This window comes from Clupea harengus, chromosome 16, assembly GCF_900700415.2.
Source record: "Clupea harengus chromosome 16, Ch_v2.0.2, whole genome shotgun sequence".
NCBI classification, from domain to species: domain Eukaryota; kingdom Metazoa; phylum Chordata; class Actinopteri; order Clupeiformes; family Clupeidae; genus Clupea; species Clupea harengus.
Window position 1 is genome coordinate 23131975 of NC_045167.1, and position 27500 is coordinate 23159474.

The 27500-nt window shown below is 43.0% G+C and overlaps 1 protein-coding gene across 2 annotated transcripts in view; it reads left to right on the plus strand.

The window, feature by feature from the left end:
- Positions 1-27500, plus strand: part of LOC105900663 (inactive dipeptidyl peptidase 10) — a 132664-nt gene that overhangs the window by 48599 nt on the left and 56565 nt on the right. The window contains exon 1 of one of the 2 annotated variants that reach the window (XM_031582453.2): positions 2918-3499. The exons of the other annotated variant lie outside the window; for it this stretch is intronic. Within the exon in view, the coding sequence (XP_031438313.1) occupies positions 3446-3499 (54 nt within the window). The 5' untranslated portion in view covers positions 2918-3445. Of the gene's footprint in view, positions 1-2917; positions 3500-27500 lie in introns of those variants that run through there. 2 annotated transcript variants of the gene reach the window in all.

Sequence of the window (27500 nt, forward strand, 5' to 3'; positions counted from 1 at the left end):
TATTACCTCTCCATAACATGGATAGTCTGTGGAGATGTATAAAACTCTCAAGTCTAACCAGATATTTCAGACTTGTCTGGTTCAGCCTCCCCTGTGTCTCTTATTTCTTTCTCCTAATTTGTCAGCGCGGTCACCCCCACAGACTTCTAGGTAATGTAGTAAATTCAGATACAGGGAAATTCACTTAAAAACTAAATTTCAAATGATGTCTCCCTGTGCTCAAAGCATAAATCGGAATGTCTCACCTGTACAGGGCAAAATAACTTTATTTGATTTATTTATTTTTTTGCTCAGTTTAGTTTCATTCTCTGTGTCCTGTGGAAAACAATTGTCCATGGCCCGTCAATTTAGAAATTGCTAACCTTATCAAATACTTGTGCTGTAACAATCCTTGACACACAGTTACGCTACCAATTTAAGGTTTCACTTTCACTTTGAAGAGTTATGCCTGAAACCGTCTGAGGGCCTCTTTTGTTATTCAGGTTAGAGGAGAAAAGGGAAAAAACTGGTAAAACTGTCTGTTTCTGAAGGTTACAAAAATGTGTTTCTGCCATTCACATCAACTAAATATAAAAAAAATGGAGTCTTAAATATTGAGGAAAAAAGATGGACAGGACACCGAGGGCTTGGCTTTCATCTGCACAATTGCATGAAGCGTGCTCATCATTAGCATTGTATTGCTGAACCTGCGACTGATCTGATTTACAACAGCTATGACAGCCTTCGACAAAATGTTCCTGAGAAAGAAATGCGGAGCTTCATACAGCAATGCTGTGCTTGTAATACGATTATGGTTTTTCTAGTTTATATAACTTTTCATTTATTCGGTGAAGTTCTTTTGAAAGTGTTTAATACCACCAAAATGTCTTAATAACATTGCTCACAACACGACAGCCGAAAGCTGGGAAAGGCCCCAAAGTATTACGTAACAGCGGCCAGTTGACTCAGTCAATGGTGACTGAGCCAAGCATTTAATACAGTATCAGCATCTGACCATTCATAAATTCAAGCAACACTTTACAACAATTACCACTTCCTGAGGTATATTTTTATAGGCAACTATTTTTGTTACCATCTTTGAATGAATTGTGATGGTAGCCTATATGGTCATGTGAAGGACAGATAAACACACCTGTTGTTCCCACTAATCTTGCAGGCTATGCACTATGCAGTTCTGTGGTCTGGAAAGAAAAGCCTATATCGTTAGAAAGACACAAGTTAGCATGTTAGTAAGCTTGTATTGGTATCAGCTGGGCCGTTGGTGGTGTTTGCGAGGTTTCTGCGTGTTTTTTAGGTAGTTAGCTTGCTAGACTTACACCAAAACTCCATAATGTTGCTTGAAGCTACCAGATTTGATGGGAAAGATTGCAATCAAGACAGATAAAGAACTGCAGGTCGCAGAATGGATCGGGTTTGTGTAAGGAGATTATTTTTTTCACTACGTGCTGCAGGATTGAGAGAGCATGCAAAATCAATCCCCTAAACAAGTGCTTGTTTCTTTCCATTCTGAAATCAAATATCTTGGTTTGTACGGCTTTTTGTAGCGATCAAGGGATTTCATTTTTGTTATTGCCTTTTACGACATCGGAGATGTGGAAATCAAACCCAAGCTTAATTCTCTCTCTGCAGGTGAGATTTTAAGATTTGTAGGGACCGGCTGTGGTTAGTTTAATTTTAGCTGGGGTTGTGTGTGTGTGTGTGTGTGTGTGTGTGTGTGTGTGTGTGTGTGTGTGTGTGTGTGGGTGAGTGTGTGTGTTTTCTTATTTTATCAACAGAAAATACATGCTCACCGAATGTGAGTGTAGGTAGGAATGGATAAGGCCAGATACTGAATCTGTAATTAGCTAACGGGCCGGCAGAGACAGTCCTCATCCAGCTGGCCGCTGACAGTGGCATTAATCACCAACTACCAACACTCACCTCCCCTCTTTTCAGAATGCACTGCTAGCCTGTGCATTACCATGGAACAAGTGACTTGAAACACCCCACAGGGATACACTGCAAGTTAGTCAAGGTTATAGCAGTTTATTGTGTGGGAGATGTTCAGCTGCAGAATGTGTAGACAAGCATACTTTTGATATAAAAAAAACCATTGAACATCCTTGAAGTCATGCCATTCCATTCCAAAACATTAGTTTTAATAACAAATGCGCAGAGTGGCAGACCTGCAAGGAATTTGAACTAATTTCCGTACCAACCTCAGGATCGAAGGACACCATTGCTCCATGCTTGTGTTTGGGTTGGGCAAAGGAATATATTAGGCCTCTGTGTGTTATGATTCAGTAGGATTCTGAGCAGGTCTTGTGGGCATGATCACAAACTGAGCCACGTACATACAGCTCAGCTCCACTTCTCTGTATAATAACTGAAGTATTGCCCATGAGCTGTTCAAGGAATAGGAGAAGTGCACCCTTTGGCAGTCCTGTGTAGGGTCTTCACAAGATGACACTGCTGGTCTCTAGTGACTCTCTGAGCATCTCCATTTCCTAGTGCAGCCTTGATGTCGTGGCCAGCACAGTAAACAACCTCGAATAGAAAATAAATACTCATCTCATTTAAGGCGATTTGCCTGCAGATTAGGCTACTGTTCAAGCCAATTTTCGCTGTGTTACGGTTAATTGTGCTCTAATGGTTGCAGTCGGCTAATAGCTTATTGGGTGCGTTCCCATCGATGTAAATCTTGCCCCCGTGAATGCCTTTGCAGAGATGAACGGGAAGTGAGCGCAATAGATTCTAAAAAGCTCACTGGGATGCCTGATGCATCTGTGAACACTGCAGCCGTTTCAGCACCAGGGACAGCGAACGTCTCTCAACCGTGACTTTCTTTTTCCAAAAAAGTGTCTTTTTTTATCTCTCTCTCAATCGGCCGTCATTCCAATTAGCGTCACGAACTAAATATGGTAACATCTGTGCGTGCCCCTGAATCTTTAAGCACTGGCTGTGAGTTGTGAACACGTAGCGTTCATCCTCCCGCCCCCCTCCCCGTTTTGTCGTGCATTATTCAATGCGGGAGCGGGGGTAATATCCAGTGGTCGGATTGGCTTGTTGGCATCCACTGAGCCGTGGGGAGACGGGGTTAGAAAACTGGTCCTTTTCATTGCTTTCGCAGTCAAAAAAAAAATCTGTCGGTGAAAAGACCTGAATACAAAAAAGAAACTGAGAATTGTAGTCAAGTGTCTAAATTTTGTGTGCTCTAGATTACGCGCTTTTTTTCCGGAATGTTGATCGGCACAACCTCTAGGTAACCCGAGGATTTCTTGGAATCGAAACATCTGTCTGATTTGGGTTTTATTTCGTGGGACTGGCAGTCAGGCTGGCAGACGGGCGCGCATCACGCGTGTAGTTCAGCCGTATGATCAATTCCCTTTCAAGTAGCTCGCGAATGCATCATCCCGGGATCTGAACGGGCCGTCAGAAGAAGACAGAGCTTTTGCGAAATTACACCATGACAGCTACCAAGGAGCAACCGCAGAAACGATCCAGCCAGACCCAGGAGGAGGTAACGAAGTCTAGAATATTTACTATCATATTCTGATTTAATTTTGGCTGTCCTTGGATCTCTCACTATCTTTATGCTAACAGCTCCGTTGCCTGTTTTAGTAGCCTTATGATAGCATACCGAGTGTGTCAGACCCCTTCGGTCATACTGTATGCCAAAACATATTTCGCCAAGGTGGAAGATTTTGCATTGCATGATTGAATTATACATTTGCGTTTTAACCGTACTGACAAAAATAAAATGTAGAGATGTCTTCAGCTCTGTTTTGTTCTGCTGCTTCTGTTAATGCGAAGGAAATATTTCTGCCATTAATAATTGATTTATATCGAATGTCTATCTCTGTGAGTCAGACCGTGTTTGTGCTAGATATGCCGTGGCCCAGAGGCTGGTTCTGTGGGGTTATCATTGTTTCTCCTTGAGAGCAGGCTTCATTGGGCATCTGCCGCACGTCACAACTCCCAACCTACTGTTGATTTAAGTGCTGACCTACGCCTACTATGTGAGGAGAGCTTGCTAACACCTTCCCTCCGTGTCCAAACGGCACACCATACTTTGTGGTTACACACACAGTTTTGACGCGTTGGTTTCAGAGTGAACAGGTACTTTATAGAAATACAAGTTGTTGAATTATTGATGAACGAGCTGACGGATGGATACATAAAATGGTGTAACATTAGGCACTGGGACGAAGTGATGCATCGACTGACCGGGTGCAGAATGAAGACACCGAGGGCCCTTGGGCTACACCTATTCAAAGGGCAACCTAAAAATTATCACGCAATATTTTCAGGCCGCAACCACAATTACTTTCTACGTCCTGAGTGACTATCCCAATCTTAACACAACACAACACAACAAATGCTCACTGGCATAGCAGCAATTCATCAATGACAACTGTGCTACACTCATTTTGAGCAAATTGGTGATGCTAATCGGTATATCAAAAACGTAACACTCAATAATCCTATTAATCTGAGTTGAGTGCACTGCAAGATTAAGAAACCTGTGTTCAGGTGTGTTCATAAATCAGTAATTGTCTGAACAATTATCAAAATCAAGGCTAATGCAAAGAAAACCGCGGTCATCACACAATGGACACCTCCAAAGCTCTCCAAAGAAAACACAACACAGTACGTGTGGTATAGTAATCTAGGCTATTCCATGACAACTCGGTTACAATAATTGTTCATAACCAGATGGGAGGAAAAAGTGAAATCAGTCTATTCGGCCTCTTGTCAATTTATAACTACAATCATAGTTAAGAGTACTTGATTAAACAGGGACTGGTCGTCTAAAGCAATGCGCTCAGAGAAAGCCTCGGTGATCTTCAGAGCTGTCGTCAGGCCTCGTGTTCTTCCTCTGACTGCTTGCAGGGTTGGTTGATGTGCATTGTTGCTGCTGGCTTTCGTTAAGTCTGCATACTTGTAACGATAGCGCTTTTCAGATGTTCAAATGGCTGGTTGTAAAACGATCTGACTTTGTGCCTCCTCTAAAAAAACTCGCACAGCAACCTGATTTCCTGTTTGTTAACAACGAAATATTCCCAGACTGCCGACATCTGTCATGCGTTTCTTTCCTTTCAGATTGACGGAAGACTGCCGACAATGTTTTAGTTTTATTTGTCGGAGAGAACACATTGGATAGTCTAACAGTGGACAGAGGGTACCTACTTTTTCAGCCAGTTGATTTGTAGTCTGAGAGAATGATCTATTCATGCAGTTTGGTTGCTGCCTGACATGGCATGAATCAGATTTGGTTTTATTTGTACTCATATCATGGTAGGCTATCAGTTACTTTTCCTGACACCAAGTAGGCTACGAGCACAGAGACGTGGTGTTGGCCAAATAACATACCAGTAGCCTACTTGGCCCACCCACACATCAACATGGAATGGGCTTCAGATTGACACAGAACCGATGTAGGCCTGCTCCCTCTCTCAACCAGGACCCCGTTAGCCCCGCTGTTAATCCTGCCCTGTGTCTGAAAGATTGTTAGATCACTTTGTTTCTGCCTGTCGGTTGTGAGTGATCTCCACGTGCTCTAGAATGGTTGTGAGTGATCTTCATGTGTTCTAGAATGGTTGTGAGTGATCTCCATGTGCTTTGGGTGGTTGTGAGTGATCTATATGTGCTCTAGAATGGTTGTGAGTGATCTATATGTGCTCTTGATGGGTGTGAGTGATCTTCATGTGTTCTAGAATGGTTGTGAGTGATCTCCATGTGCTCTAGTCTGGGTGGTTGTGAGTGATCTCCATGTGTTCTAGAATGGTTGTGAGTGATCTCCATGTGCTCTAGTCTGGGTGGTTGTGAGTGATCTCCATGTGTTCTAGAATGGTTGTGAGTGATCTCCATGTGCTCTAGTCTGGGTGGTTGTGAGTGATCTCTATGTGCTCTGGGTGGTTGCTTGTGGCTGGTGATTCTTGCAGACATGTTGATCTTTCCTATTGGATAGATAGATGGATACTTGATTTATCCCGAGGGAAATTAAGGAAGGGATCAGTCTAAACACACAAACCTAATGGCCAGCGTGCACTACTCTCAATTGAACCCGAGTCACATTAGCCTCTAAAGCTCCACGCAGCTTGACCGCTAGTTCCTAAGTTACACCCCCACCAAATGGCTCTGCGCACAGACCGTGCATGTTTGCAGGCAGGCAGACACATGCCTGTTAGTAGGCGTAATGTATGTGTATTAGTTTGGATGAAACCATTTGGTAGGTGGCCAAGTGGTTGCGCCAGGTCCCTGGCAAACAAGCACTTGTTTGTGGTGGCATCAGTGCAAACATCTGTGTTTACTCTTAAATAAATTAAATACATTCTAGTTAATCTAGTACTTCTAGTTGATTTTGAGGGTAGAGGCTGACTTCCCTGCAATATGAATATAAGCTGCCAGTATATGACAACTGTCTCAGTTTAGTTCTTTCCCATATACTGTAAATATGTGAAAGACTGGGATCCAGTTCTTGGAAATATTTGTTTCTTTCCACTGTTTTATGTGAAATGTTTAAATATCCTAACCCTCAGTCCAACTCAGTCAGGCTCTGTTGGAATGTTGGGGGTTCAAATAATTCATGACCCATCACTGTGTCCTTCAGATGACCTGGTGTGAGACAGAATACACCCAGCACTGTGTCCTTCACGTGTTCCCCCAGATGACCTGATGTGAGACAGAATACACACAGCACTGTGTCTTTCACGTGTCCTTCAGATTACCTGATGTGAGACAGAATACACACAGGATGTTACATCAGTAGCCCCCACTGAGGACACTACTCACTGCATACTGACACACACACACACACTCTCTCTGTCACCCTCCCACACACTCACACATACTAACACACTGAAAGGCAGACACACATGCATACATATACAAACACACACACACACAGAGAGAGAGAGACAGACAGAGAGAGAGAGAGAGAGAGAGTCGGGGGGCCCTTACAGCTTGGTCACAATGGTAGAGTAATGGTAGCAATAACACTTCATCTGTCCCTCTGTAGTTGAATACGCCACCCCTAGGAAGACACTTTAGCAAAGCCTCCCTGTCTCAGCACCAACACCTACTGTTGGACAAGCCTATCGCACTCTGCACAAAGTCAGTCTCTTCCACACTGATTGGTTTGGTCCTCATGTCAATCACCTGGCCACATGGAGGAGCGCGCGGTCCAGTAAATCAATAATGCAATTGAATGACTGTCCGCCATTGCTGGTGTTATGAATAGAGTGAGTGCTGTGGTACACCTTTGAATGTGTTTCTTCTTCGTTGCTATAAAAGCTCTGTATCTTAACACACACACCCTCTCCAGCAATGGTGCCATCTATTCACACTTCTTCACACACACACACACACACACACACACACACACACACACACACACACACACACACACACACACACACACACACACACACACACACACACACACACACAGACATTGGTGGTCAGCCTAAGTACCCCCCCCCCCACCCCTTTACCAAAGGAGACAAGCCCATTGACTGTACAAACCCCACATTGATATGTAGTAGAGGCGTTTAAAAGCAACCACGATGACAGAGATGTTTTATATTTTAATCGATACATTTCATCTCCAGGTATTGAACCAGTGACCTTGCCAGTGGTAGCACTCTTGCCAATGAGGCTACAGGAGAAACACCATACAGCCAGTCAGCGACAAAACCGCTTCCTTTCTAAAGCAGTTGTAAATAAGGATTGATTGGTGTCTTTTGTCAAGCAGTCTGCATCACACTGTCAATGTGTAACCTGTGCGATCACCTCTCGTAGGGTGGTAAGCGTGCTCCAGTGTGCGAGGGATATGATGAATACAATAAATGAAATTAGAAATGGAGATGATATAACAGCAGGTCAACAAGCACTAAGCGCAGGGGGTGCTACAATCACAGCATCTGTCTCACGCTGTCAGCACGTCAACCTCTGCGTCGTTTCACAGGAGCACTTACAATAATGTTCCTGTCAGCCGAGCTGAAAACGACTCGTAAAATGCTCGGGAATTCTCACGAGTGCTATTTGATTCAGCGTTCGTAGCCTGTGGTTGCTGTTTTTTGAAAGCTGTCAGTCGCTCCAGATTTATCCAGAGACGTGGCATTTACTTCATGACGGCCCCAGAGGGAGTGAAGGGGGGAGGGAGGGAGGGAGGGAGGGTGATGATGATGATGCCATTAGACAGGAAGTGACCTCACATCCTTGGTAGGATTTTAGTGTGAGGTTGCTCCGACTTTGCTCAGATGTTATCTAATGTCCATGTACTCTGGCGCCCAATCACGTGCAGGCTCCCTGCCCTGCTGCAGCCAATCACCTGAAGACTTCTGCTCTAACCAATCAGATGACACTTACAGTCCCCCTCTCAACCAGTCATTTAGTAGCCCAGCTCCTCTTGGAACCAATCATCTGGTGCCTCTCTGCCTACACAATATCTAAGCAAATGTGTCCATCATCAACAGTAACCTTATAACCTGATCTTATCTTTAGATCTCCACCATATATCTTACCCATATGCCTTTGACAGAGACTATACAGAGTTGGCTATACATCTGTGTACACCACCCTTCACAACATTCAAGTTGAGGTTTGACCTGACATTACCTCTCCTTGGGCATATTCAAATAAAGCGGTCTCTATGGATACAAGCTATTCGTGTTATTCAGCCGGAGGTCTTACGCAGGTGTTTTTTAGTTTTTTCTAGCTGTAATGTGTGATCCTTTAAATATCTTTGCTCCTCTAAGCAACATCTCTGTCACACCAGAGGATTACATCCTTAATATCACATTAAAGACAAATGTAGCTGAGGCATTAGCAGCGATTAGAAAAGCTTTACTTAGACATTACTGACTTCCCCACAAAGTGAACCACACAAGCAGGAAAGCGCTGCGCTTGATTCTCAAACAGGAAGCATTGGGTCGTGTCAGCGGCTGATACTCGTATGCATAATTGTTTGTTTTGGGGGTGAACAGTAATGACTGATGGGTCTCTTAAGCACAAGGGCCAACCCCTGTGGACACTGAAGCACAGAAGAAAAACAATCCCTTGCAAGTTGATTGAGGTGGATGTAGGGTCAAATCACTGCAGACATTTTAAAATAGAATCTATTCATTAAAACCCAATGTGTCCCGAGCCCCCAACCACTGACAAAGAGGGAGAGAGAGAGAGACGGAGAGAGAGAGAGAGAGAGAGACAGAGAGAGAGAGATGGAGAGAGAGAGACAGAGAGAGAGATGGAGAGAGAGAGAGAGAGAGACAGAATCCATATCTGATTGTTGTTTTTTCTTTGTTAATGAATCAAATGTGCCAATTTGTTGAGGCACATTACACTTTATACTTATATGTTACCCATTTTACTGTGGCAAGCCCTCAACACTTTATTCGTATATGTTACCCATTGCTACTGTGGCAAGCCCTCAACACTTTATTCTTATATGTTACCCATTGCTACTGTGGCAAGCCCTCAACACTTTATACTTATATGTTACCGATTGCTACTGTGGCAAGCCCTCAACACTTTATTCTTATATGTTACCCATTGCTACTGTGGCATGCCCTCAACAAATTGCTCTCTTATAAAAGGCTGTCACACCCCAGGTATTTCCTGTGTGTCGGAGTGGGCCTAATTTCACAGTCACAGAGTCAAACACACGCCTCCTTCTTTGAACTCTTCTAAATATCACCACCATTTCAGACCATTCCTCAGGCTGACGGGGGCCGGGTAGGAAATAATTTTTCGCTGTAAATGTCAGACTTCCACCACTACCACCCTGGTAAACTGGTGTGGAGTGTAACTGAATTCCCTTTCTGATTCATTTAGTTAAAACCAAGTTCATGACATCTGTTTAGTTAACTCTACTGTAATGTACCTCAATACATTTTAGTGTAGGTACAGTATAAGGCTTTTCTCTTGGGCCTATGCTTTTCACAGACTACACGGAATAAGTGGCATATTTAATTTGGTAACCAGCGTTGGATGCAAACATAGAAATGGATTGTTATGTGACTGATATGTGTGTGAATGTATGTGTGCGTGTACTGTATATGCATGTATGCATATGTATGTGTATGTAGTTGTTTGTTGTGTGTATGTACTGTATATATATGTGTGTGTGTGTGTGTGTGTGTGTGTGAGTGTGTTTGTGTGTGTGTGTGTGTGTGTGTGTGTGTGTTTATCTATGGGATGTTGCTTGTCAGGTCTTTGATATGTAGAGTAATAGCTCAGACTTATGTTTAAAATGGATTGCAGTAGGCGGCACCCCTGCAGTAGCATACAACATGGCATCTGCCCTGAGCTGTGTGCTGAGACACTGATGGTGCTAAGACTGCTAACGCTAACACTCCCGCACTGAGTGCAGAGGAGTGGAGGATTTACTCTTAATTATTAATGCACCCTCTGTGAATTAAGAGCAGATAACGGATGTGACCTGAGACTCCCACAGTCAGCAAGGAAGGGGCGAGCGCAAGAGAGAGCGAGAAAGAGAGAGAGCGGGAGAGAGAGAGAGGGAGAGTTAGTATCCTTTTTTATATTGGAAGTTGTCAAAGGATGCAGAGATCTTTTGCAAGTAAGAGATTTAATCATGCATGAATGATGGGGGTAAAGCACAAAAAATGCTAAACAAATTCCAATAAACGCATCTTATCCCCTGTGCCCATCATAGACAGTGTCCCAGGACAGATGCCTGAAGTGCTTTAGTTAAGCTCATCAGCTGTTTTATTAAACAGAAACGTACACTTGGCACAGAGTTTCCAGACTCCAGAAACAGCTCCCCACCCCTCTCTCTTTCTTTCTCTCTCTCTCTTTCTTTCTTTCTCTATCTCATTCTTTTTCCCTGTTCTATGAAAAACACCCTTATTTAATAGAGCGCACCAGTCGTGGTGAGACAGAAAAGTGGAACCGTCATGGCCGCCGTGATGAAGTAGCAAGAGGTCCAATCCCTTTCGCTCGTGAAAGACATTTCAAGGTCGCATGCCTCAGAAGCTCGTCTTTCCGGCCTTTTATTCTCTATCCAGACGCTTTGCATTACCAGCCTCTGACTGGTAGCCTCGTTAATTAGAGAGATAATGAGGAACTGTCGAGCCAAGTGTGGGAATGTCATTTTTAGCTGTGAACTCACCTCAGCGGTGGCACTGAAGAGTGACAGTGGACTTCTGTTTAAAAAAAATCACACACACCCACACTGGACAGTTAAAAGAATAACTATGGTATTCTGACAAAATTCATAGCAAAACAGACAACACAGTCCAAGAAAATGTGTTTTTTGTTATCTATCCTAAAAAAATTGGACTATTGAATATTTCCTTGAGCTCTGCCTTAATCCTCGCTGTTTATTTCTTAGCCTGTTATTGCATCAGCGACGTATTTGACAAAAAAAAACTATCCGCTTTCAGTCACTCGTACTCATCAGTACACAACACTGCTCCTCCAAACAGGATGTAAGTATGCATGGAGAATGTTCCGGAGAGGATCAAACGCTAGAGAAGGCGAGAGCCCGTGAGAGCATGAAAACGGAGTGAATGTCATCAGAAGCCTGGGAATGGCATCTCCACACACCAGCGAGGCTATGTGCTCTACAAGCACATGTGTGTGTGTGTGTGTGTGTGTGTGTGTGTGTGTGTGTGTGCGTGTGCGTGTGTGTGTGTGTGAATGGCATCTCCACACACCAGCGAGGCTATGTGCTCTACGAGAGGATGAATATGTATGGTGGCGAGCGTGTCAGGTGAATACAGTAGCCTGGCCGTCACGGCTGACACAGAGGTACGGCCATGAGTCATCTGCACACTGGGTAGCATGAAGGGTTCTGGATCCATCTGCCATTTGGAATGTCTCCATTATGTCCTTACTAGTTTTACTGTCGTGCAGTACGTGTGCTGACGCACGTGTGTGTGTGTGTGCTGCCGCATACGTATGTGTGTGTGTGTGCTGGCGCATACATGTGTGTGTGTGTGTGTGTTGGCGCATACATATGTGTGTGCGTGTGTGTGTGTGCTGGTACATACGTATGTGTGTGTGTGTGTGCTGGCGCATACATATGTGTGTGTGTGTAGGGGGGGGGCACAATCCACACAAAGGATTTCTTGTGAGAGAGCGGTTTTAGTGCTTCATATAATCCTTTGGTCATGATGAGGAAGAAAAAAAAGATTTGTTTGGCTGAACGGCCTCTTCATAGCTGAAAAGAGTTTCTGAGTCAAAAGGCTAATTGTTCAAGTTGAAGAACCTCTAACTTTCGCCTGACGTTTGTAGCACATACAGTGACTGCACATCCGTGCACGAAGACAGTCCCTGGCTAATCCGAAGGGGTATGGAGTGCATTCAGATACTCTGCATAATGTTTCCTGGTAAAAGGATGTGCAGGGGGGGAGTTGTAGGTGTAATTATAGATAAGACTCCGTCTTGATGGGGTTGGATGACCCCCTTGCAGTGATGGACAGAGGTGCAACTTGCGGAAAGTATTAAGGTCAACATCATTAACACTGAAGAGGCCCTTCTTTTTAATGAGACGGTGTTTCAGACAGAGTCTCAGGCCTGAAGATGTTCAAACCGCAGAGGGCCTCCTTGGGGTGGTGGGTTCACTGTACCGTCTGCAACTTTTAACACACTCATCCAGCCTTCATTGGCTCACCAGGATGGTCCATGGTCCAAGGTTACCTGAAGGATAGTCGATGCTTGTTGTGTTTAGAACTTTGCACATTTAAAGATGTCTATATAGTCTTTAGGCTAAATAAAACATGTTCTATGGTAAATCCATCAAGCGTTATCTTTCCCGTGCCCAAATGTTTTATGCTTGAGGTCTTACAAAACAAGTTTTGAATTATGTATCATCTGCAATGGTCCATGATGAGGTGGACATGTTCTAGACTCAGCGCTCTCATATAGGCGTGTGGGTACGTGCAGAGATCTCCAAACACTCAGGGCTCTGCCCAGATGTCTGCACACAGAGTGAACAAATAAACAAGAAATACCTTACAGAAAATCAACCTTGCACTGATTCTCTAAGACCGTCTGGAACTTTTTAAAGAGAATATCTAAAACTATTTTGTTATCCTTTACCTTGATCCTTTTTGTCCACCCTGTAGAGTTACGTCAGCCATGTCACCTCCTTGTAAACACTGACTGAAATGACTCACAGTGGCTATCAGTGGTTAAACATTTATATGGTTAAACATTTATATTGTTCATCGCTTCTGAAACTGTTATTTCAAGCTTTGTCTTTGTCTTTGACACAACACAACAAACATTTTAGACAGCATATTTTATTTCACAAATACATATACATATACTTTTATTTTGCCTTTGACCAAGTTGTTCCTACAGTGACATGACAACCCCCCTAGAACATGGCAGTGCATTACACACAGTTCTAGCTAATAGCATTTTTTGAAAGAGATTTTAGCGATGGGAGACACTTGTTCATCCTCACCAGATGCTTCTCCATACATCTTACCTCTTGCACTCACATCTGAGCTCCTCCTGACAAACCTCCTGACAAAACTCCTTCCCCGAGTTACCAGAACATTAATGGCACCAGCGAGGCCTTATGAGTCTTTATGATGGAATAACGTCTCGCCTTCTGTGTGGAGATGTCACAGCATGGAGTGCTGCGGCTGCTGCTGCTGTTGTCGCGGCTGCCATCACTGGAAATGGCACTCGCTTCGGTGACAGGCTTTCAGCCTGAAGAGAGCAGCCTGGGGTAAACGAACATGAAATCAACACTAAAACACACACACACACCCACACACAGGATTGACAACAGTGTGTGTATTTGTGTAACATGTTTGTGTGTGTGTGTGTGTTTGGTTGTGCGTGTGTGTTTGGCTGTGTGTGTGTGATGTCTGGTGCTGCAGAGGTGTCGTCACCCCCCAGTAGCAGGCTGATTGGCAGACAAGTGCTGGAGTGCTGGGCTTTAGGGAGATGGAGCCGGCTAGAGTGTGTGTGTTTGAGTGTGTGTGAGGGGAGCAGTTTCAGCCTCCAGGAGGAGAGCAGATGCTCCATCACACCTCCTCTGCCTCCTCTTCCTCCTCTTCCTCATCCACACTGATCCTTCTAGGCTGGAGAGAGAGAGAGAGAGAGAGAGAGAGAGAGAGAGAGGGAGAGGGAGATGCTCTGGAGTCTCAGTCGCCCCCTCCCTGAGCCCCCATACCCCCCCTATCCACAGCCTCAGCCTCAGCCTCAGCACCAAACCACTGGCTGGAGAGACTTTTCTCAGAAAGGAAGCTGTGGAAGAAGAGGCAGAGAGAGAGAGAGAGAGAGAGGGAGAGAGGGGAGAGAGAGAGAGAGGGCAAGAGAGGGAGAGAGGGGAGAGAGAGAGGGAGAGAGAGAGAGAGAGAGAGAGGGGAGAGAGAGAGAGGGGAAGAGAGGGAGAGAGAGAGACAGAGAGAGCGAGAACAGATGGAGACTTATTAAACTCCACTCCTCTCTCTCTCTTTCATTTAAATTCATAATGCCATTTTATCAGAAGATGTATTAATGTAAATGTCGACCAAACAAGCACTGAAAATAAAAAAAATGTTATTTGTAAAAATAAGAAATGTCGGAATAAAAAACTAAATCAGGAATAAACATTTCACTCAGACATCTCTCTCTCTCTCTCTCCCTCCCTCCCTCTCTCTCTCTCCCTCCCTCATTCCCTCTCTCTCTCTCTCTCTCTCGCTCTCTCTCTCTCTCTCTCTCTCTCTCTCTCTCCCTAACTCAGCCTCCCCCAGTAACTCAAATTACATTCAAAATGTGTTGCTGTCCTGAAATGCATTTATGCATAATGGGACCTGCTCCAACGGAAATGGAAAATGATCAAAGGCTACTATCGACAAACACAAAAAGCAAAGCAAGAAGGAAGGATTAAAAATGCAAGGGAAATGTACACTGCAACATATCCGCTCTCCCATCGACTGTTTCCCAGGCCCAAAGTGTTGACTAATATATTCCATAGCTAGCTGAATTCATAGCCGGCAGCAAGGGAAAAAATAAAGCTTAAAGTAGCAAAGGCTTTTCCCCCAATGAGTAACAGTTATCTCTGCACTCTATGTCGACTGCGGGTGTGTGTGTGTGTGTGTGTGTGTGTGTGTGTGTGTGTGTGTGTGTGTGTGTGTGTGTGTGTGTGTGTGTGTGTGTGTGTGTGTGTGTGTGTGTGTGTGTGTGTGTGTGTGTGTGTGTGTGCGCGTTCTTATGTGTGTCTGTATCAACAATAAATACAGCACATTATCTGAGATAGCACAGGCTATAGAGGAAAGGGCCAGCCTGGTCAGCAGTTTGTTATTGTGTCAGGGCCGACGCTGTCCAAATCTTGGTCTGCAAGGTCACACCTCTGTGTGTCTGCCAGCGGACCTCTGCACCTGTGGACGTGCCAGCGCACTCTTTATTTGTGGAGACACAGCATTGTTGCACCTTCAGTAACTCGACACTGAGCAAGTCTCTATTCAAAGGAGTTCTCAGTTGAATACACACTATGCTGTGCGCATGCCACCGCACTGGTGTCTTACCGTCCTGTCAGCAGTGAGCGGCACGTGTGCAGTGTACAGTCAGTGTACAGTCAGGGGGCAGTCAGCGTACAGTCAGCGTACAGTCAGCGTACAGTCAGTGTACAATCTGGAGGCAGCTCATTGTGAGTGTTGTCGTTGCCAGGGCTGATATAAGGGCTGCAATAAGGCTGACTTTTTTCCTTAATCCTGCCCCACAACGTGACAAAAGTACCTCTCACCTTGACTGGTTGAGTCCTCAGTCATACGTCGAGCTCTGGCACTGGGTTGGCCTTACGTGCGTCCCCCTCATTTCCATCCCCAGCTGGAGCAGACTCCTTACATGCTAAGACGTAGTCATAATACACATCTGGAGCAGATTCCTTACATACATGCTAGGACGTAGTCATAATACACATCTGGAGCCAAGACACAAGCATTTTGAGACACCATGTGTTTGGAATCTCTGTGGCAATGTATGTTAAACTCGGGTCTTATATTTAATAGTTAATATTAGAAAATATAGTTAAATAGCTTAATGGTTGATAGTTTACTGTGCAATGTTATTACTTTACCAGTAGACATAGCTGTGAGGCTATGCACTGTTTTCAGAGTGAATGTATTAAAAAAGGCTGTCCCCGGCATGGTCACAATGTATAATTTGAAAATGTCATGTTTACTTTTGAAATTATGTATGGAGAAACACAGACGTACAGTAGGCTAATTATAGATAAGGCCCACTCTTGATGAGGTCATTTGACCTCATAACAGGGAAGGAACGTCCACATTTATTGTCAAATGAAACTGACATTATCACATCCTCTGCCTTAATGAGACAGTTTACCTTGGAAATGAGGTTAAGTAACCCCTGGCAAAGGCTCCAGAGCTTGTGTCTCCGCCAGCAAAATAGACCCGTGAACGTGGGTAAATATGGACAGTGCTTAGCGGAGGACTGTCTGTTTTGGCGTCCGGTGCTACTGGACATCAAATTACTGTCCAAAGCAGTTCCCATGGGTGCAATGGCACACACTCTGTTTGTACACGCTGTGTGTTGCATATGTTTGGATGTCCCTTTGTCGCAGCCTAATGAAGTAGCCATTATCTGTTTTGTTTTGTCTGTAGTGCATACGGGTATGTGTATCATATGTTTATATTTGTTTCAGGAGTAAGTCTTTGTCAAACATGTTCTAAATGACACAGTGTGTGGCACAAACATCTCATGTAATCCCTCTCCGCAGGTGTGAACTGAGCAAAGCCCCTAGTCACACAGCGGGTGTTTGCTGATACAGGGCCTTTTGATGACTTTTTGATCCAGACTCAATAAAAACAAGCACATTTTGTGATGAGTACAAATAGCACAAATAACTCAGCGCAAAGGCTACCAGTAGACTGGAGGTTAAATTCAGCCAAGATAAAAGGGTATTTAAATATTTGAACCATTCAATCTCACATTTGGAGACGTCTTACATTACACCACAGGAACCCCTATCTTATCCAGGAGTACAGCCTTTTTAAATGAAACAGAGCCTAATGCTCCAGCTCTGCTTTTGAGATTTAATGATGTAATTATGCGCCATCATCCGTGACTTGACGTCGCAATTCTGGATGGCGCTGCCACATATTGTAATTTAAATTGTGATAGGTAACTGGGTCCCATTGGGAGGTCTGGAACCAACAGTACTGCCCAGGACTTAGGAAGTAGAAGCGGAAGTATACCATGATGAAAGGTGGTGTGATGTGTACGCCTAACAAAAGAGGAACGATACACCCTGTATGAGTTATGTCCTAAATTTCCCTTACTTAATAAAGTATCCATCTATCTACCTATCTATCTAATTATTGTCTGCACTCACTCAACAAGTCACAAGTAAGTATAGCCGTAGTTCGTAGTGTCTTCCACTTAGCATGCTAGCACAGTACAGTGAAATCAATGGATGGCCTGGTCACCTATCAGCTCAGTCACTTAATGCCATGAACATATGAGTAGGGAGCAGACAAATCCCATTTGGCATAACATGTAGTTTAAACAAACACACATGCTCACACACACACAAACACACAAACAAACACACACACACACTCCCACACACTCACAGGATTGGCGGGCAGCCCAGAGCGAGATGCCGCAGACCTATCTTGAAACGATAAATGGTGGCTGTGACACATCCTGTCCGGTCCTCACAGCATCTCGCCATCTGGTCTGTCCTTGTGAGAGGCTGCCATGATGTAGTGTGGTGCTGGTACGCAATCTGGCTGTCAGTCAGTCAGTCATAACACAGTGATGTTCCTCCCCGGTTTGGAGACGGCGCTGATGGTAAACAAAAGTGAAATGTCACGCCTGACAGAAGGTCTGAGTGGAGGGAAAAGCTCTAAAGTGAAATTGTCGGGGGTGGGGGCAGGAGGGGGGGTCTGATAAGTAAAGCACTCATCATTTCAAATGTAGGAGGTTTCCATTTGGTCTTAATGTAATGGTGACCAGCCAACACAGAGATGTGCAGTGAGTGAACCTTATTCCCCGATGCCTTAGGAGATGTGCTGGTAACTGACATTGGCATATATAGAGACATGCCGGCCTGAGTCCAGTGCAGGACCATGTGTCCTCCCACATAGGTTAGAATAGATGAAGATGCTGTATTTCATGCGTATATCCTTTACCAGTGGCGGCTCCTGAAAAAATTCTCAGGGGGGGCAATTTTTTTGATAATGATTAAGGCGACCCATTCAGTAGGTCCATTAAGTTAGCTGAATAACTCATACAGCAATACCTTTTTGTCCACTATTGTCAGAACACAACAGTAATATGTCCCCTCTTGCTACATAGCTAGAGTAGCAAGTTACAGGTGGAAAGCTATGGAAGAAAGTTGCATCCAGGAGCCTTCATAAGCAAACATGATGTGGCTCCACATTCAATTATCCCACTTTTTCATAGCTTAACAGGACACATGATGTCCAGTAACATCATAAAGAAGGGGTAACATAAGTCAAAACCAACAATATTTATTGACTGATCTTGAAAGTATTGGCTTACAAAAGCAAAATAAGTCATCACATAAAAAATGATTCAGTGTTAGTGCAAGAAGCGAACTGTGAAACACTGTGAAACCTATGAAAAGTGACAGTGGTATATGAAATACACAAACCGCGTTAGCCACTTCACGACCGCAATTCTTGGATGTATGATTTCCCTCCCTTTGTAGAAACCTGTTGAATGGATACATTTGGTCTAGGAAGTCCTAATTGTTTTGTTGTCAATTTATCTTCATTAGTACGCCGACTAAAAAGGAGTTTCTGTCAAAGAGCGAATCGAGTTATTGCACTGGACAGGGCAGCCATCTTGACAGAATATGCCTCCGTCGAAGCTGTATGGCGTTCGTATAGGCTTTTACCTCCACTACTTATGAAACGACATGGAGGGGCGAGCCCTCCCGGAAGCCATAGAATGCATTGAGAGCTCTGTTTTGTGAAAAAAATGGATTTAACATGGGAGTCAATGGGAGAGGTCTGGGGCGATTTTCATTTCGCCCCAAATCGCCCCAGAAGGGGCGGGGCCATTTGAAGCACGACTTTAGGCTGACTGAACGACTGTTACCTGATTCGACAATGACATACAGTGGCAGATCAGACGGTCTAGTGGTAGAATCCGACAGAAAAAAAAGTATTACATTTAAATTTACATGTCATTTACGCGACTTACAAGGATATTGCGTTTATAATTTTTTTTTCTTATTTTTTTCCTTTCCCCCTAGGCAGTGCGTCGCCCCAATCGCCCTTATGGACGAGCCGCCCCTGTCCTTTACGTAACCGTAACATTTTATAATAACAGGCCACAATGAATACCAATGTAGCCATTACCAAATAACTTGTCGATAATTGTTAATAAGTACCAATTGTTATTTGTTTATTATTGGTATAATTAAATTCAAATTAATGTTTTTTTCTAATTGACCTATCAATAATTAATGAATTACTTAAATTGTTCTCAATGCAATACATTTTGTTTTAATGTAAATGATTTTTCTTTGGACCCTTATTATAAAGTTGCAGCTGACCTTAACAAGATTTGATCTACTTCGGATTAGATTATTAAATCAAATATAATTAATAACCTATTGGCACTTCATAATATAGATATGTCCTAGACCCGAGGTTATTTGGCAAATATTAAATGGTTTGCATATCTTGTTCTTAAAAGGCACAGACATTCAAATGGCCCCTTATTTTAAAGTTGCAACAGTATAATGTTATAATGTTTATAAAAAGCATTTACTTTGTTTTTTCCACATTGATGGGAAACAATAACTTATGTGTACACATTGTCAGTAAAACTGTATTCAAGAGCTTGACACTGATGAAAAATATTACCAGTATAGCCATTGTGTGTGTGTGTGTGTGTGTGTGTGTGTGTGTGTGTGTGTGTACATGCTTCTTGATTCACATTACAACTAATATAGATATAAATAGATATACTACTAATTACGTAATAGTTAAGTAAATATGAAAGGGAAAATAAAATAAATAAAGTTGTGATCAACAAGTTATTTTAAAATGATTAATTAGCTGTTTGTAAGGGTTGCAATTGCATTAGTAATTATTAAACGCAACAGCATTTATAACACTATTAATTTATGTAATTTATTAATTATTGATAGGGCTTTAAGAAGTCATTAATCACATGTAAACTTGCCATGGGTTATTATAATAACAAATGGTTTGTATGCAAAACACTTAATGTTTAATGACAAGAAGACTATTCAGGAAAACAAATAAGCTACATTAGTAATTATTAACCTCATCAACAAACTATTAGGGAATGGCTACTGTGCTACTTACTGTGGCTTGTTATTATAAAGTTTAACCCCAATGCGTTTTTCTTACCCCTACATTTACTGTTGTGTAACCTTCCCACCCAGGGATTTATTATGGAAGGGGTCTGGTTCTAGTCTTGTGTCTGCTTCTAGTCATTCTGTATATTGACAGTTGTTTGGACACAGCCATGGTAATTGGGGACTAAATGCAGGTGGGAACAGTTTCAGCATCTGCCATTATGAACCCTATCCAGACTTCTCCAAAAGGACCTTGAAAGGGGGAGTGACCTCAGCTGACCTCAAGGCGCCTGACATGTGTTTGGAGGTACAGCAGTAATGGCATCTTTAAACCAGCCCAACCTTCTCCGGATAGTGGGCCTCGAAGGAGGATTGAAACCCAACCTTCTCCGGATAGTGGGCCTCGAAGGAGGATTGAAACCCAACCTTCTCCGGATAGTGGGCCTCGAAGGAGGATTGAAACCCAACCTTCTCCGGATAGTGGGCCTCGAAGGAGGATTGAAACCCAACCTTCTCCGGATAGTGGGCCTCGAAGGAGGATTGAAACTACTTTGCACTTTAAAAGCAGAGGCAAATGGGGGAACTCAGTGCATGCAGTTTTTTCCCCCAGACTGAACTCTTGTCACACTACGTTACATCTGTCCCTGCGAGATCGGTGCCAAATTACTTTTCTATCTGAGGTTAAATTCGCTTTCGGTCTAAGGTCTATCACTATCTGAGGTCTATCGCAGACTTCTTTCCAATGCAGTGTTCTGAAAATGTAAGGTTTCGTAAGTGTTTTTTTGCATTCCTAGAAATTCAGCACATGACCTTGTTTGAACTTCAGAACTACAAAACTCTTCCAAGGATCACGGAGACTTACAAAGGGTTCATTCAAGGGTTTCATGTATTGTCTATGTTCTCTTTTGTGTAAAGGAAAGAACATAGGGTTCTTTTCTATTCTATTCTATTCTCTTCAGTGTTGCCAAGTTCACATAAAAAGCAGGCCGTTTATGTTTCCTTATTATTATTGTAGAGCAAAGAGAATTTTTTTCAAAGAAACTCAGTGTTGTGTGTGTGTTTGTTTGTCAGTTTGTTTCTTGTAGCAAACATCTTCTTGTTCCAGTTGGAAAAACTCACGTGCTAAGTTTTGAAATCACTCTTACCTGTTGCTAAGCAACATATGCTTACAGCACTGTGGAATCCTGTTTGGTACAGGATGTTTACAATGTGAATAAGATGTGTTTCTTTTATCATATTTACTTAATATACAAACTTCAGTGGATAGGTGCTTTGAGGGGGACACGTTGTTGTTTATTTCTGTAGTTGTGGGCGTGTGTAGTGTGGATGCAAATCAGAGGGGGTGTGCGGACATGTGTTCCTATTCAAGAGTGTGTATTTGTCAGCGTGATGCAAGTGTGTGACTTAGCGCATGTGTGTGTGTGTGTGTGTGTTTTCAGACAGGTGCATTTGAGAGCTAAGGGTAACAGATGGTGCTTATGAACAACAAAATTAAGTTAATGTGGCATGTGTGTGTGTGTGTGTGTGTATGTTTGTGTGTGTGTGTGTGTGTGTGTGTGTGTGTGTGTGTGTGTGTGTGTTTATGTGTGCCTGTGTTTTGTGGTGTGGGCTATGTCTATCTGTGGGGGTCTGTATTTTTCTGTGGTCATGTAGGCCTACGCTTATATATTGGCTGTGTGTCTTCATGTGGGTTTACTCAGTGTTCTTATTTATTCATTTTTTGGTAAATTCTGTGAAATCTGGTCAAGTAAGCCCAACCAATTAAATCTGGAAATGAGTCATATGTGGCTGTATCTATTTTTTAACAACATTCATTTGTTTACCTACATGGGTTGGCTAGTAACCTAGGTTACATGACAGACTCTACGTTTGAGCCATCCTTGAGAAATCCGTCCAGAACTGCACATTCATTTGATCACAATGACAGTCTGTTTTCATCAAAGAAGTTGACAAACAATTGATTTCTGCAGCCACCAGCCTTCCTCTTGTTTACTCTCACTGAAAACTGAATGCGTGCGAGAGCTAGTGTGAACCTTGAGATCATTGGGAGGGGTTATTACGTGGCGTAGGCAATCATTTCATGGAAAGAGACGAGTTCGGAATTGAAACGCCATCCAAAATGTGATCTCAGCTCAACCTCTCGTCACCCCCGACTCCAAACAAAGCAGTATGGGAAGCATAGTCAATACTAACAATGAACATTATTTAGAAACGGACCCATTTTCAGTTCTTGCACTAGCATCACATGATTAACGAGTACTCCATGTTAATGTAAAAAAAACTCCAGAATTGATGTAGCTACTCAAGTACTCTGTGCACCCCCTACTGGGGCCCCTAGTGTGTGTGTGTGTGTGTGTGTGTGTGTGTGTGTGTGTGTGTGTATGTTTGTGTGTGTGTGTGTGTGTGTGTATGTATGTGTGTGTGTGTGTATGTGTGTGTGTGTGTGTATGTTTGTTGTGTGTGTGTGTGTTGTGTGTGTGTGTGTGTGTGTGTGTGTGTGTGTGTGTGTGTGTGTGTGTGTGTGTGTGTGTGTGTGTGTGTGTGTGTGTATATGTGCGTGTGCATATGTATGTGTGTGTGTGTGTGTGTGTGTGTATATGTGCGTGTGCATATGTATGTGTGTGTGTGTGCGTGTGTGCGTGTGTGCGTGTGTGCGTGTGCATATGTGTGTGTGTGTGCGCGTGTGCATATGTGTGTGTATGCGCGCGTGTGCATATGTGTGTGTATGCTGCCAGCTCCTGGGGAGCAGGGTGGTTAGTTGCTGGCAGCATACACACACACACACATACACACAGGGTGGTTAGTTGCTGGCACAGCCTGTGGCTACTGTTGCTCACCCTGCCTGGAGTCTGGCTTCAGCTCACGGCTCGAGCACTGGAGGCCGCGGGGTGTTCCCGCCTGCGTTCCCGCCTGCGTTCCCTGGCTTCAGAATCACTCAGCATAGGCAAGAGTGGATGTTTCATTTGTTGGGAGGTTTGTCACAGTTGTGTTTCTTCCAGCCTAAATATGTAATCTGGCAGCCCTTTGCTTTAAAGACATTTGCATTTGCAAGTGCCTACTGTGTACACACACACACACACACACACACACACACACACACACACACACACACACACACACACACACACACACACACACACACACACACACACAAACACACACACACACACACACACACACACACACACAGAGGATACTTACAGGGACTGTACATTGACTGTTGCGTTATCTGTTTCTGTTGCACACACTGAATTGACTGTTGCGCTTTCCATTTTGTGGACTAAAGGCTGAAGGCACTTCTTACTTTGCGGAGAAACTTAACGCACATAAATAACATAATAAACAGTAATTCTGTCCACGGAATAGATATCCTAGGCCATCGAACGTTCGTTTTGTCCACATAACAGTTCTGATATACAGACTTATATTCCTGATATGTTCCAAAAACACCCTCAACATGATTTGGTATAGATTTTTTTAAACAAATAATCATATAATTAACCGTGATGCACATAGACAGACAGACTGCGTGTCGTATTATGTTCTGTATACAAAATAAGGTCTGTTACACTTGGTGCCCCATAGGGTTACTTATCATTAGTTAAATGTAACTCCGTCCGTGTAGAAATCACAGGTTATTTACTTTGGTTTCTTGTATGCTTTAACAGGGACTGTGGGCCCTGACCCCTACGTGTGATAGGACAATGGATCCAGCAGAATGTGACTCTGTGAGCTTGTTTAGGAAACAATGCATAATTTAGAGCTTAAGGGCTATTTGAGGATAAAGAGGCGCGTGCAGGAGAAGACAGCATGTTTAATGGCATCAGACTGAAGTAGAGGTTGGCTGCTGTGGGAGAATCAGCCTCAGATGGGGATGTTGAGATGCACACTGTGCCAGATGTATCAGCAAAAGTGCGTCTCAAGATCTGAACCATACTAATTTATATCCTGAATCATAACTCATACTACATGCTTAGACCTGAACTGTAGTACGTCCCCAAACCCAAACCATGAATTTAAACAGCACCATACTACATCTTCATATGTGAGCCATACTGGGCTATATCTCCAGACCGGAATAAGATCAAATGAAATTAATAGAACAATGAAATACCATCTTTTGATTTTTGAATTATGATTCTGTGTGCATATGTGGCAGCAGCTCTTTCAATTGATTTTCCATTCTTTTGTACTCCTTTAAACGCAACTATTAATCCTACATCTGTCAAATTACCGCGAACTAGAGCAATCCACACACTCAACGTGCATGCCAGGTTTCAAACATGTTTCTTTCATAAGCTATTGATCTGTTCCAGGCTTTGCTCTTTCAAACACTTCTGCTCTGATAATCACTGAAATACCTCGGACTGTTTCGTGGCAAGCCATGGGACAGGTATATGACAGGTAACAAATAATGTAGTCAAAATAAGCAATGCAAGCCTTGTTTTTGTTAGTTTGGATCTGTCACTCACTGTGCTCTCTGCTGTTGGAGTGTATGAAATAAATGCACTAAAATCTGATTTATACATACAATTATTAGCATTGGGTTTACACACCATTCTTTACACACTGGTAGTATTTTCAGGAGAACACACCACACAACTAGTATTTCCTATATAGAAAAAAGGGTTGAACCTTGAACCTTGAACCATGAACCTTTTTCATATTATATCTGACTGTACTTGACATCATCTTTTACTTTCATTCAGTAACATAATAATGGCAGTTTCTCACCTTCACACATAACATCTTTCACACACACTCATACAGACACACTGTGTAAGCCACAGACCTATTCAAAACCCCTAGATACAGTGCCTCGAGAAAGTCTTCTCACTGTGTTTCTCTGACTTCCATTCATGAGTCAAACATGAACATCTCTTACACACACGCACACGCACACACACAAACACACACACACACAAACACACACACACACACACACACACACACATACACACATACACACACACAGAGGGAAGAGAGAAGGAGAAAGACTGAGAGTGAGAAACCCAAAAAACTAATTCTTATTCCATCTGTCTCTCATGGACGTCTGAAGTAGGCTCAAATACAAAAACACAGGCACTGCATAGCACTGCATCATTTTTGGCTTAGCAGTTATGTTTTCCATTTACAAGTTCCTTTTTCATGCGTCAGATGTGAAAAGAAACTTGCAGTATCATGAAGTTATAGCAGTAATCTATTCAGGTGAAGCAATCCTACTTGTTGTGGTTATGGTTGTATTTGCTGTACCCGTGATGAACATCTTGAAGAGATGATTGCCCTGGACTGAGTGTTTAAAGAGCAGGGTCTGTGCTAACACAGGACTGAGTGTTTAAAGAGCAGGGTCTGTGCTAGGGATGGGCATTCGATTAAATTGTCTTAATCGATCGTCGGGAGAATTAACGATCGATTTTCGATTAATCATTAATATTTTTATATTAAAATTCACTATTTATAGGCTATATTAAAATGCAGTGAAAATAGAAAAAAACACAGCGTGTTTCCTCATTGAGATCTTTATTACAAGATGAACAACTCTTGTGGCAGTTAAACTTACAAGATGGACAACTCTTGTGGCAGTTAAACGGGATCCGTTCAATGGTTACACTTGAAAATATGGCTGCTGTACTCTTAAGCAGCGGAGCCGACAGCTAGAAGCCGGTGCTCATAAACACAACTTTTTTTTTTCTCTCTAACTAATTAATCTCACATTTTGAAATTCATTCATCTAGATTCATCGTGATTTGTTTTCTTCTCAAGACTAAATCTTATAAATTAACGAGTAATCACTTCAGACAGCGTGTATTTTAGACACTGTTGTTCAATTGTATTTTTTTCGTGCTCTCTCGCCGTCATACAAGGAATATATGCGAGACACAATGGTGCCCCTCGACGGTAAATCGTAAGAATTGTCCCCTGAAGCAATTCGAATCACCTCAGTCAGCCCACCGTCTTCAACTATGTTGATGGGCCGACAGTCACCGGCAACCTAAACTGCTACAGCGTTGGTAACCTTTTCACGGACTGGTCTAGTTAATTTCCTAGAGAAGTCGTGGAGTGTGGGTTGGCGACCATCTAACCTGGGACTGCTTTCTGTCGGGTGCTTTGCATTAAGGTGATAACTTAAAGACGAGCTGCTTCTGTAATAGCTACATTCAGCTTGACAAATGCTACATACAACTTTAGTTTTGTCGATTGTTCTGTCATTTTGCCTCTTAAACAGAAACTTTCCGCCCAACAATCCCTCAGCTCTCTCTATCTTCAACTACCTGCTCGGTCTCTTCTATCTAACTGACTTGCAGACACGCGGCAGTTTCGTGCCATGGGTCAACGCGCACCGGAAGTAAACAAAGTTGCGTTAACTGCGTTCAAATATTTTATTGCATTAATCTCGGCCACAATAATCTCATAGAATAACGTGTTAACTTTGACAGCCCTAAAATAAATAAATTACACGCACACTACGCAACAGAACATGCATTAGTTTTAATCGATGAAAAAATAATTTCATCGAGGAAATTCTTAATGATCAATTAATCGATCGTCGATTAATTATGCCCATCCCTAGTCTGTGCTAACACAGGATTGAGTGTTTAAAGAGCAGGCTCTGTGCTAACAGAGAAACTAGCCCTGGACTGAGTGATTAAAGAGCAGGCTCTGTGCTAACACAGAAACTAGCCCTGAACTGAGTGTTTAAAGAGCAGGCTCTGTGCTAACACAGGATTGAGTGTTTAAAGAGCAGGCTTGGTGCTAACACAGAAACTAGAACATCAACTCCGAGTCCAGAGAATCCTCCAGAGACTCCAGCTGAAACGTGATCAGTATTCTCGTGTCTCCCGTTGTCTTTTGTTCTAAGACTCACCTGTCCTCCCCGCTTCTTTTCCATTCCTCCCTCCTTCATCTCTCTCTCCCTCTCTCTCTCTCTCTCTCTCTCTCTCTCTCTCTATCTCTCTCTGCCTCTATCTCTCTCTGCCTCGCATCTCTCGGAAAGAAAAAGACTAAGGTTTTTGTAACATCATCTATTTTTACCATTGTGGTCCCTGATGATTTAGATGCAAGCACACAAAGCCTGATAGACAGTCTGTTCGGATTTCATGTGGTGTATTTATATATTAATTTCACAAAGACAGATTGTGTCTGTCTTACATTTACCAATCCTTCGGGACATCTATTGGATCCAAAAGACTTGTTTAATTTTTCTTTTTTAAAGAAACGTGTTGTTCCA